Source organism: Suncus etruscus, chromosome 7 (assembly GCF_024139225.1).
Source record: "Suncus etruscus isolate mSunEtr1 chromosome 7, mSunEtr1.pri.cur, whole genome shotgun sequence".
In the NCBI taxonomy this organism is placed as follows: Eukaryota; Metazoa; Chordata; class Mammalia; order Eulipotyphla; family Soricidae; genus Suncus; species Suncus etruscus.
The window spans coordinates 48,329,412-48,342,565 of record NC_064854.1 but is presented as its reverse complement, the minus strand read 5'-3'; the positions used below and the strand labels follow the sequence as shown (position 1 = coordinate 48,342,565).

At 32.5% G+C, this 13,154-nt stretch overlaps 1 protein-coding gene across 3 annotated transcripts in view; it reads right to left on the bottom strand.

Moving 5' to 3' along the window:
* Positions 1 to 13,154, bottom strand: part of AKT3 (AKT serine/threonine kinase 3) — a 344,608-nt gene that overhangs the window by 195,236 nt on the left and 136,218 nt on the right. For 2 of the 3 annotated variants that reach the window (XM_049776508.1, XM_049776506.1), the window contains one exon: positions 4,786 to 4,911. The exons of the other annotated variant lie outside the window; for it this stretch is intronic. Coding sequence is in view for 1 of the 2 variants with exons in the window: in XM_049776506.1 (XP_049632463.1) it covers positions 4,786 to 4,911 (126 nt within the window). In the remaining variant the exon portion in view is untranslated. The remainder of the gene's footprint in view (positions 1 to 4,785; positions 4,912 to 13,154) is intronic. 3 annotated transcript variants of the gene reach the window in all.

Here is a 13,154-nt window from a genome sequence, read left to right as displayed (position 1 = left end):
TACAATGTTATAATGAAAAATAAAAATAAATTGAAATAGTGAGATTATCTAATAGAAAAATCAATTATATACACATAAATCATGTCCATGTAGGACACCCAATCGAAAATGTTTCAGAGATACATGAATAAGCACACACTCATACTTAAATTGAAACTCTAGACAGCCATATGCATATTCATTAAACTAGGATTATGCTTTTCCTTTTATGCCAATTTATTATGAAATAAAAAAAAATGGAGGTAGAGGCCGGAGAGATAGCATGAAGGTAAGGCATTTGCCTTGCATACAGAAGGACAGTGGTTCGAATCCCGGCATCCCATATGATCCCCCGAGCCTGCCAGGAGTGATTTCTGAGCATAGAGCCAGGAGTAACCCCTGAGCACTGCTGGGTGTGACCCCCCACCACCACCAAAAAAGGGAAGCAATAGAAATTTATTGACTGGATTGATAGTTGAGAAAAAATGTGATGCATCTTTACTATGCACTGCATCCAAATATTCCAAAGAAGAGAATGTTTAAAGGTAGGAAAATGATAAAGATATTCTCAAAATAATTCAACAATATAATAAAGAAGACCAGAAACAGGAAGATATCATAAAGTAGAAAATAAGGAAAACAAGATAATAACTTGTTAGTAGTGGCAGGTTCCTGGAGGGAAATGAAAGGAACTATTTTTCTTCATAAACCCTTCTATTTCACATTATAATCAGTTAATGATAATGCCCAAGAAAGATTTTATTTAAAACTTCTTATATCAAATCACATTAGATGATTAGGAACAAATAAGACTCCAAAGCCTTCAATGCCTTTCAAATGTTTCCCATTGAAGATATACAACCAATATACTATCACATCCTACTTAATCAGTAGAACTAACAGTAATAAACTGAGGGTGAAATAACGATGCGAGTTAAAAGAATTAAATAAAACTGGGTAAGAGAAATAACTCAGAGGACTAGAGCACATGCATCAGATGCAAGAAGCCCAAGTTTGACCCTTATGTACTGCAAGGTCCCTGAGTACCACAAATGGAGACTTCACACATAGCCCCTGAATATTCCAGGTGTGCCAAAAATCCAAAATTAATTGATTCTGAGTAAAGTGCTTGTCTGTACTGCTGTGGACACCAATACCACAAATGGTCCCCTGAGCACTGCTAAAAACAAGACATGATCACAGAGCCAGGAAGAGCCAATGAGCATTATCAGTTGTTCTACAATCCAATTATTTTTCCCAGAAGCTCATGGAATGAATCTCGACATGGAAGTTTATGCACAAACTTAAATACCAACGAAAAGGAGAAATGTTAAAATTACCTTAAGTTTGGCTTAGTACACACTAAATCCAAAAATATCAGTGGAAAGATATTCAGCAGTAAATTGAATTTAGTAACTTGATGCTCATGAGAAAGAACTGAAAAAAAAAATGTATGTGGGAATAGGTGTTTGCAGGTAGTAACTGAAACCTTAAAAGTGAATGTGATTCCCAGAGGGTGATTATAACAATTGAAAAGAATTCTTGGCCAGAACCCAATTACATAGCAAACTATATGAAAAAGTAAGAGGAAAATCAGAAAAGAGTTCTCGGAAGACAATAGGAGAGTTTATCTTAAAATGGAAAATAGATGACCTATATAATAGGTGCAACCCATATGTAAATACAGGAAAATAGACTGAAAAAAAAGTCTAATAGTTTTACTAGTTAAGTAGCTATTGGAGAACTAATAAAAAGTGATTTTGGTGTTGGAAGGATAGTACAGCTATCAGGACACTTGCCTAATATACAGCTAATACAAATGCAACTCCCAACACAATATAGATCCCCTAGGCACTTCTAGAAACAGTCCTCCCTCCCAACCTCACACCCTGCCAATAAAAGTGGTTTCAATTAGTAAATTACAGAAAAAGCCTAGATTCTACTTGACTGAGAAATGGAATCACTATTGACTACTTTTTAATAAATTTTAAATCCTAGATAAGAAATTTAAATTTAATGAACATTAGAAAGATCAATTCTAAGCCTTTCAAGTTTCCTATGTTCTAAATTTTCATACGGATAAAATATCTATTTTAATTTTCATTAAAACTAGAGGCCAGAGTGGTGGTGCTAGAGTTAAGGCGTTTGCCTTGCAAGTGCTAGCCTAGGACAACCACCTTTCTATACCTCTGCGTCCCAGATGGTTCCCCCAAGCCAGGAGCAATTTCTGAGCGCATAGCCAGGAGTAAACCCTAAGCATCAATGGGTGTGGCCCCAAAACAAAAACACAAACAAACAAAAACTCATACAGATTAAATTTCAAGTATCATTTTAATATGAAAAAAATTAAACTAGAGAATTTATGTAATAGCTAACAAAATACATATATATTTAACATTTACCATTATAAATTAAAATATCTTGTCAAATACATATTTTTCAAAATTGTAAAGGGGGCTAAAGGGAAATTACTATTATGATTATTCTAATGGTTAAGATTTTATAGCATCACAGAAAAACAGTCTTTGTTACTCACTGTCTGAAATATCCTTTACTTCCTTAAAATCTAAAAATTTGCATACCTACTATTCCTCTTCAAGGACTAACCTAAGACATCTTTTCACAAAATCACAGAATATTAGCAAAAAGAAGGTGCCTTACTATTTACTGAATCCGATTTTCACAAAAAAAAAGAACTATAATTTTGAGTTTCAGAGAATGGCCTGCCCAAGGTCAATATTCAGGGCTTACAGAAAAAGAGATTTTAATTATTTCTTCACCAGTCTCCACTAACTAAACTCAGTATTTCTACAAATAATTATTATTAGGTTGCAACTAGAAGATTGCACTAAGTCAAGCTTTAAAAATAACCCATTTTAAAGTAGCTTATTTAGTATAAGATCTGTATTAAAATACTCCTGAAAACAAGGTTAGTTAACTTTAGTTTGAGTTAACTATTGACAACAACTTGATAATATAAGATTACAGATGTCAACTAATATTTATTTCATGGATAAATTGACTGTCAGTCACTAAAGAGATTCTCTCCCCAAGAGTGCAGCATTTTTTCAGCCTCTGCCAGTGGAAGTGTTAGAGCAGATGTTGGCAGACTGTGACATACAGTATGTCTTTAAAACTTGTTGGGGTGTGAAATTTCATAAGGTCAAAAAATGCTGCATTTTAATCAGCAGATACAGGAGTTCTGTATTTTCATAAATTATTTCAGATAAACCTATAGCATTTGCTAGTAAGAGAAACCAAGAAAGTTTACTGGCTTTAGGTAGGATCTGATAATGTATGCTACTAATGTTTTAGAAGCCAAAATATATCACTTTAAAGTAAATGCTTGCCCTAAAATAATCTAGAGTAAGAATGTACTCATCAGTCAATACAAAATATTCAAGAAATTATTTCAATTGACAGAATTTTAAAAATAATTTGCTGTTGAAAGAAAGCCATATATAACAAGAAATTAAGGAAACAATTTTCCTTAACTAAAAACATGCATATATATGTGTCCCCATTTCAACATGTAATATTTCCTTTTCAATCACTTTTTTCAAAAGTTCATACTTTAGAATACAACAAGGTACATTTTAAATCGCATTTTTATCATTTAAGTGCTTCTACAAAACCTTTGGTTTATTACTTATCCTATTTAAAAAAAAAAAAAAAACTAGGGGCCGGAGAGATAGCGTGGAGGTAAGGCGTTTGCCTTTCATGCAGAAGGTCATCGGTTCAAATCCTGGCGTCCCATATGGTCCCCCGTGCCTGCCAGGAGCAATTTCTGAGCATGGAGCCAGGAGTAACCCCTGAGCACTGCCGGGTGTGACCCAAAAACCACAAAATACATACATACATACATACATACATACATACATACATACATAAATACATAAATAAAAATTAAAAAACTACAATATAAAATCCATAGAAAAAGGCTTTTATAATTCTCAAACTCTTGACAATCTTGAATATTGTTATGATGCTATCCTATTGCTCTTTTTGTCTTTACGTTTCCTCATGTTCTTGAAATATAGCTAAAATACTCCTGCAACTATAAGTAAAATAAAAGCAAAATTTAAATATCTAAAGATTTTAAACTTAAGTTGTACAAACTTCAGCTCTATACAAATTTTATTTTAATGTAATGTAATTTTTAAAACACTTTATTTCTGAAGTCACACAGAAACCTTTCACTGTGTAGCTTTAACAGTCTAACGAGCCTGAGTATAACTGTTATCATTATCATTATAATATGAGTTTATTTCAAGCTATATTCAAGCAATACAATTTTTAACTTAAATTTAATATACAAAAACTTCACTAGGCATCATAATTTCCCCTAAAAATAATTTCTAAAATAAATCTTTTGCTTCTCATTAGACAATCAACAAAAAACAACAAAAGATCTAAAATCCTGATGGGAAACTTATTAGAAATGCAAAAAGTATTACAACATATTAGAACTAAGTTCAGTGGAGCAAACAAGCTAAAAAAAATATTTGTTTTAATTTTATATAGACAAACTTTATGTACATATAGATATATGCTTTGGAAATTATATTTATCACATTCAAATTTTAACTATAAGAAACATTAAACAACATTGTTTTAAGAGACAGTATAGTATTAATTAGCTATTGCTAAGGAACGAAATTCCATTAAATGAAAATATCTGCTATTCATTAAAACAAAAATTTTGAAGACCTCCTAAGTATCTTATGATATCTGACATAAGTCATGTCATTAAAAAGCTGAATTAAAAATTATAATAAACTAAAAATAAAATTATAATAAACTTACTTGCCACTGAAAAGTTGTTAAGGGGATAAGGTAAATCCACATCTTGAGGTTTTTCTTTATATCCTATGAATGAGCCATCTGTCTTCAAAAGGAAATATCTTGGCCTCCAGTTTTTTATATATTCCCCTGCATGAAAAAAGTATGCATTTTAATGTTGAAAAATGAACAGCAATCAATGTGAAAAAATGAATTATGGTACAATATATACCTTAAAATGCTAGCCCAAAATATTTAGTTGGCAATTTTCATTTTTTAGCTTACAAAAGAAGAAACACAAGTCTGTAATTAAGATTCAATAAAAACAAATAAAGAAGAAAAAAAAGAAAAAAGATTCAATAAAAATCCAAATGTTTTTTTAATTATTCAATTTTCATAATTCATTTGCACCATTATACAGAGAATGATTCATCTCAGTATACATCTCATTCAATTTTTCAACTTACAAGATAGTTTTCACAATATCTCAAAAACTTAAAAAACCGTCTCTGTACTGCATCCACATAATACCAAAGACTTTGAATTAAAAAACATAGCAAAATGGAATGTTTATTTTTCCATTATCACTGTCATTTCCTACAATAGTGAGTTGTCATGTCAATGTTAAATATTCTAACTTATCTAATATTTATTGTTTGGATCAGAAAGTAACGTTGTATACAATATTATAAGTCAATGAAATGGATATAAGCTATCACTAAGCTATTAAAATATAATTTAAAACTATAAAATAAAACTTGCTCTTATTTCACACTATGCACATAAGTTAACAAAATGAATTAAAGATTTGTATATTATATTCAAATATCAGAAAACATATTGAAACAAAAAACAGGCAAAACATCCCATATTAATGCTGTCCAATATATACTCAAGGACTAACAACAAGTATAACTAAAGAAAATGTAAATAAAGAATATTATAGAAAACTAAAGTTTCTTAACAGCAAAAGAAACTACCTCTACAACAAAAATATGTCCTATTTGAATGCATGAAAATGTTTGCACTCTATACATATGACAGGACACTAATAATATTCAGAACATATAAAATACTCAGAAAACTAACCAGAAATCAAACAAACCCATCAAGAAATCAAGAACTGAACAGTAACTTCACCAGTAAGCATAAAGGTGTTCAAAAGACACATAAAAGACATTCTGATCATCATTTACCATAAAAAATGCAAATAAAAACACCATGATATAACACCTCACACCTGAGAGAATAATTTACATCAAAAAGGCCAGACACAAGTGTAGGTACGGTTTTGGAAAAATAGAAATCCTGCTACATTGTCAGTGAGAATGTAAATTGGTCTAGTGACAACTCTAGACTCTCTGGACAATACTTTGAAAATATCTATGCACATCTATGTTGATCACTGTAGTTTTTAATAAAGTCTCGACTTAACCAAATGTCCACATATGTGTGAGAAAAGAAGTTGTGGTACATTATCCAAGAAATACTACTCATCCAGCTGTTGAGGGGAGAGAGAGAGAGAGAGAGAGGGAGGGAGGGAGGGTGGGAGGGAGGGAGGGAGAGAGAGAGAGAGAGAGAGAGAGAGACAGAGACAGAGAGAGAGAGAGAGAGAGAGAGAGAGAGAGAGAGAGAGAGAGAGAGAGAGAGAGAGAGAACCTGAGTAAAAGTGGAAGGGGCAAGAAATTACACAAGTCAAAAACTTAAAAAAAAAATCAAAGTAAGTTAAACAACTACCAGATTATATTACTTATAAGAGGGGTAACAAGTCATGAATTGAGCAAACAAACAAAAATGGAAACAAAATTAAGGAAATACACTGCAGAGTTGAGAGGGACCTATGGAGATAAAGGAGAGAAAGGGATTCAATGGTAGTGTAGAAAGATGTTAAGACTTTGCTGATGGCTATGGAGTGTCAATATATATTTTAAAAATGAGTGAGATACAGTACATTTAAATTTATTCATGTACAACCATCTCAAAAATAAATTAACAATCACGGGGCCGGAGCGATGGTGCAGCTCTAGGGCGTTTGCCTTGCATGCTGCTGACCTACGACGGACCATGGTTCACTCCCCTAGCATCCCATATGGTCCCCCAAGCCAGAGGCGAATTCTGAGAGTATAGCCAGGAGTAACCCCTAGGTGTCACCGGGTGTGGCCCCAAAACCAATAAACAAACAAATAAATAAAATAAATAATCAAGTCATCATTTGGAATCATTCCTCTGAATCAGCAAAACCCAGATTTAGCTCAAATATATTCTCGACCTTTTATATTCATAGATGTTACTGAGAAGCCAATAAAATTTTTCTTACATATCTATAATGCTTATTTTATAATATACAAACCTTTCATCTATAAATGATAATATCTATAATGTATATAGCACAATGTATGTCTATCCTGCTTAAAAATATGTAATTCTTATACCTTCCATGTAAAGCTTTTATGTCACATGTAATAAAATTTTAATAAAAATATTCTCTAAAACAAAAAAATAGAGAAAAATTCTTAGCATTTTACAGACCTATTATTCTTGGTTTTAGAAGATGAACCTTCTTACAGTTATATCAACAATCTACCTACTGAAATATTTTTGGCTTAATGAGACAGTTGGAAAAGCAATAGTATTATAGTGATGGTCTTTATTTTGGGGGGAGGAGTGAATACTGTACCAGAATTTAACAAGTGGTAGTTTCTAAAAGGTAATTGCAACCGAATTTAAAACATATTAAAATTTTCATACTTAACATAAATATGAAACTTTCTGTACTCTTATTTTACAAAAATCCACTTTTGGCTTATACAGTTTACTAATGCTTTATTATAATGCATGATTTTATAACACCCAACATTAGTCACACTAAATTAGAAAACTCTAGTTCACCAAAAATGCCATTTTTTTCGAATGTTGGCACATACATTAATATAATAACATTACAATTTTCCTTACTTTGTTCAAAAAAAAAAAGGCACATGAAAGCCATAAAGCTTTCAACAGAAAAGCTTCATATACTGGTAAGTTCACAAAATTTCAAATTTGGCTTTAAAATAATTTTCTCTATCAAAAGTATTACAGATTATATTCCTTGTGATATATACTGAAGGGCCCAAACAAATGCCTACTCTTAATCAATGTCCAATAAAAATTTACTCGATGTATAAATGAAGCATATGTATATTTATATATATCTTCCTAACATATTTACAAGCACATGAAAAGAATATAAAAGAAAAGTAAAACTTGACATTCCCTCCTTACTTTGTTTTACTGAAAATGTGTCCCTAATGTAAGAAAATGAATGATAAATTTTGAAAATGATGTTTAAATAATAGTTATCAAATGAGGTAAAAAAGCAAGATCCTATATTTGTTCAATATTTTATTTTAAGTAGATACAGTTATACATGAATCAATATATATTAAATTCATTAGTAAATTAGATATTTGATCTTATTATGTACCTTGACTGTTCTATATTTGTATAAGATGATATATACCTGTTGAGCTAAGTTTTATAACTCTCCCATAGAAAATAAAATTCATTCTTACTTTACATGCTTCTGTGGATGGATGGATGGATGGATGGATGGATAGATAGATAGATAGATAGATAGATAGATAGATAGATAGATAGATAGATAGATAGATAGATAGATATGAGAGAGAGAGGTAGGTAGGTAGATAAGTACGTAGATAAAGTGGAGTTAATCATTTTTAAATATATGAAACATTTTAGACATATATCATCACCAGAGCACAATCATGACCAAATTGACAAAATCCCTCTACCAACTGTCCATAGATCCTTCTTAAACACCTTACTTTTTGTATTTTATTATTTTTAAGTTACTTTATTTTTAAGCATAGTGGTTACAAAATTGATCATGACTGAATTTCAACCATACAACATAAACCACCCTTCACCAGTGCACAGATCCCACAATGTCCAGTTTTCTCCCCGTGACTGTGTATATGGCTTTTAATCTTTATTTTTCCATGTTCTTTCATTTCATTACTTTGTTTACAGTATTGTAAACAAGGTCATTTTCTCATCCAAAGCAATAAATATTGTTTAGATAAATTAGAATCATAGTTTAACATCAAAAATTTGTTTTTCAAAGAACCAACTTTTGCTTTCATTATTTATTGCTTATTTCTTGGGAGTCCAGTTCATTAATATTGCCTTTAAGATTTATTGTTTCATTCTTGCCTGCCAATGTTCAGCTCATTGTTAGTAAATTTCCAATTTCTTTAACTGTGCATTTAACTTATTTATGTAGACCCTTTCTTCCTTCAAGAGGAATGTTTGTAAAACTATAAATTGTCTTCTTAATACTCCTTTTGCTGTGTCCAACTAATCATGATTGTTCATATCTTAATTTTCTTTTGTTTGTAGAAATCTTGATTTTCTCTTCCAATTTTTGTCTCTTACCTACTGGTTGTTCATTATTGAGCTGTTTAATTTCTAGGTGTTAACATTATTTCTCCATGTCTGTAATTCACTTCTATTTCATTGAGTATATTGCTGATATAATTTATTTCCTCGATTTAATGGAGTTATGTTTTATGGCACAACATGTGGTCTATACTAGAAAATGTCCAATGTGCACTAAAGAAGAATGAGTATTCAACTGATGGGGATAAAATTCCCATATATATACATATGATAAATATACATCATGTATAAAAGTTTTATAACTATCACAAAGAAAATAAAATTCATTCTTACTTTACATGTTTCTTTATATATATAAGTGAGCTCTTAATAATTTATAAATGTGAAAAGTTTTAGGCATTTATCATCATAGTACAATCATATACATATGAAACATGTATATATGATATAGACATCCATCTGAGTATGTATATATGTCTTTTCATATTTATTACATATATACATAAACACACTAGGCCACTCTCTTTCATTTCTTCCTTTAAAATCAGTATATCTGTCTTAAATTTTATCCAGGTTGATCTATGGTGACAAAGTGATGTTGTGGTGTTAAATAATCCTACAACTATTGTCTTGCTATTGATGTCTTTAACTCTATTAGCAGTTTTTTTAAAGTATTTTGCTGGGCCCTCATTGTGTGTGTGTGTGTGTGTGTGTGTGTGTGTGTGTGTGTGTGTGTGTGTGTGTGTGTGTGTGTGTGTGTGTGTTGCTGGGCCCTCATTGTGTGTGTGTGTGTTTAGGAGTGAGTGTGTGTGTGTGTGTATATTTAGGAGTGTGGTTTCTTTCTGATGTATGCATCCCCTGATTATTAAGAAATGTCCGTTTCTGGTTCTTACACCCTTTTTAAGTCTAAAGCTGCAACATCTAATATTAGTATGTCTACCCTGGCCTTTTTGAAGAGTTGTTTTCTTGATGGGTTTCCTCTAATCTTGGAGTTTGAGTCTGTGTTTGCTCTATTCATATGTGTTTCTTTTTTTGGGGGGGGCACGCCCCCCATTTGATGCTCAGGGGTTACTCCTGGCTAAGCGCTCAGAAATTGCCCCTGACTTGGGGGGACCATATGGGACGCCGGGGGTTCAAACCGTGGTCCTTCCTTGGCTAGCGCTTCAAGGCAGACACCTTAACTCTAGCGCCACCTCACCGGCCCCTCATATGTGTTTCTTGCAAGCAGCAAAATGTTGGGTTCAATTTTCTGATCTATTTTGCCTCTCTGTGTCTCTTGATTAGTGCATTTAGTCCATTGGCTTCAAGAGAGCTGACTCTCATAGGATTTTGTTTCATCTTTTTGTAAAAATATGGTATGTTTGTCTTGCCTTAAAGTGGACTCCTCAGTTTTTCTTTTAAGGTTGGTTTTGAGTTTGTAAAGTTTATAAGCTAAACTTTATCCAAGAATCTAGGTATCTTTCCTTAAAAATTGAATTAAGAGTCTGGCTGCAAAGTATTCCTGGCAAGGCGTTCATTTCATTGAGCTATGTCACTATAAGCCACCACTACTTTCAGTCCTGGAGGGTTGCTTGCAATAAATCTGCTGTAAATCGTAAGTTTGCTTTTTTTTTTTTGTATATAATTTCCCTTTATGATATTACTGCTTTTAGTATTCTGTCTCTATGGTCATTGTGACTTGGTAGAACTTTGGGATGCTCTTATTTGGGTCTCTTTTAGCTGGAACTAGGTGTCAGTTTTCTTCACCTCTGGGAACTTCTCAGTGGCTTTGAGTTTTTAACAAAACAAAGTCTTTGTCTTTTGACTGTCTTTGTCACTGACTTTAACTGTCTTTTGACTGTTGTTTCTACATAAGGGTTTTCTTTCTGAACTCTTTGATCCTAATAATTCTTATGTTGTTCGTGTTGAATTCATGCAAAAGTCTATTGTCATCTGTTCATTTATTTTGAACATCTTTTTCTATCATATGTTCCTTTTTTTTTCAATCTTTTTTCCAAGTTCTGCTATATGAAGGTGTCATCATCTTACACTAATCCTGTTCTCAGTAGCCATTACTCTGCTGGTGAAGCCTTCCAGTGAGCTTTTCATCTCGCCTATCAAGTTTTTCAGTCCTATTATTTCTATTTATATTTTCTCACTTATACTCTCTATCTTGAGTCTTACAAGTTGTCTTTTACATGGTTGCTTTGAGGTCTTTGAACATCCTCAACATTTACTCTCTAAAGTCTTTTTCAGAGAGTCTAGATAGGTGTCTGGTACTAGCTGGGTCTTCAGAACTACCATTTTCATTCACTGAGCATGATGGTGTTCTGGATCACTCCCCATGAACACCTTTTCAGTATGCTTGTTTCTTTTTGTTGTGATGGGGCTCAATGACTAAAAGAAATGCTCAGATACTGGTTGTCACAGGCTTAGCTCCCTTTTACTCATGACCAGTTCTCCTAGTACATCTAATTTTACTTGATAATCTCAGTTCTATAAGGTTTGATTTTTGGTATTTCCCTTGTTTTATTTATGTAACCTTAATAAGGTAACATTGCATTTCATTTATATATTTTAATTGTTTCACTTAATGTATCCCCAATAGTTTTATTAAAGTTATCACATGTGAAAGTTTTACATTTTGATAGATTTATATTCTATAAAGTTAATTAACACAGTTTTTAAAAATTATCTGTTGTTGAGCACTTCGGCTTAAACAAACTGACTTTGAAAAATTTAAGTGACTCAATGGATAGTGTAGATTTTTGGGCACGAGCCTAGAATGCACCTGATCCAAGTTTTATATCCCCTGAGTATGGCCAGGTACAAGCCTAGAGGCACTCAAGAACTATCAGGAATGAGGCCTAAAACACCAAAGGGATGTCCCAAGGCCTCTGTAGCATCACATCTATGGACCTTTCCACTGAACTACTCAAGAGCTGACAAATGCTGGTAGTACTTGTATCTCCTGAGAACAACACTGAGACCCCCAAATAATTAAAGAAAATATAATCACATGCAAATATATTTTTGGTTTTTGGAACACACCAGCAACAATATTCAGCCATTATTCCTGTCTGTGCACTCAGGAATCACTCTTAGTGGTATTTGGGAAGGGCAGGGGGAGCTGCCAGTCATCAAACATGAATCAACCACATGCAAGACAAGTACCTTACCTATACTATCTCTTTGGGCCCAGGATTTTTTTTAAAAAAAAAATTAATTTAAGCACCAGTTACAAAACTGTTCATTATTTTCAGTCATACAATGTACAAAACCTTCAACATCCCCAGTTTCTCTGCCCCACACCTTCCATCTGCCTCCTGGGAAGACCTTCTACCTCTCTCCCTCTGTCTCTCACTTTCTCTCTCTCTCTTCCTTTTAAACACTGTGGTTTCTATGGTTTGCACTACTGTTAATGAAGGTGTACCATGCAAATAATTTTATCCCCTTTTGGCATCCAGTTTTTTCCAGAGTAATCAGTTCCAACTACCACTGTCATAGTGGACCCTTCTTTATCTATCATAACTGAACTTACCACACATTTGGGAAGCTTCCTACAGGGAATAGTCTTCCTAGCCCTCATCTCTATTGTCTCTGGATATTATTATCATACTATTTTTAATTCTTCTTATATCCTACAAATGAGTGACATTATTCTATATCTATAGCTCTCCCGGAATAATTTCACTGAACTTAATACTCTCAATATTCAACCATGTATAAGTAAATTTCATGATTTCATTTTTTCTAGAAGCTATGTAGTGTTCCATTGTGTAGATTTACCAAGTTTCTTTATACACCCATTTGCTCTCAGGCAAATTAAAAAACAGGAATTTAAATTTTCACTTCTAAAACCTATTCTCAGGAAATCATTGAAAATTTATTTGATCAGACAAGAACAAGACATCACCATACAAGCTCTATTTTATTAAACAAATTCTAGCAAATTTGAAAAGCTCTGTGTGCTTTTTGCAGCATTTCTAGATTACAAAAAAAATTCTTTAAAA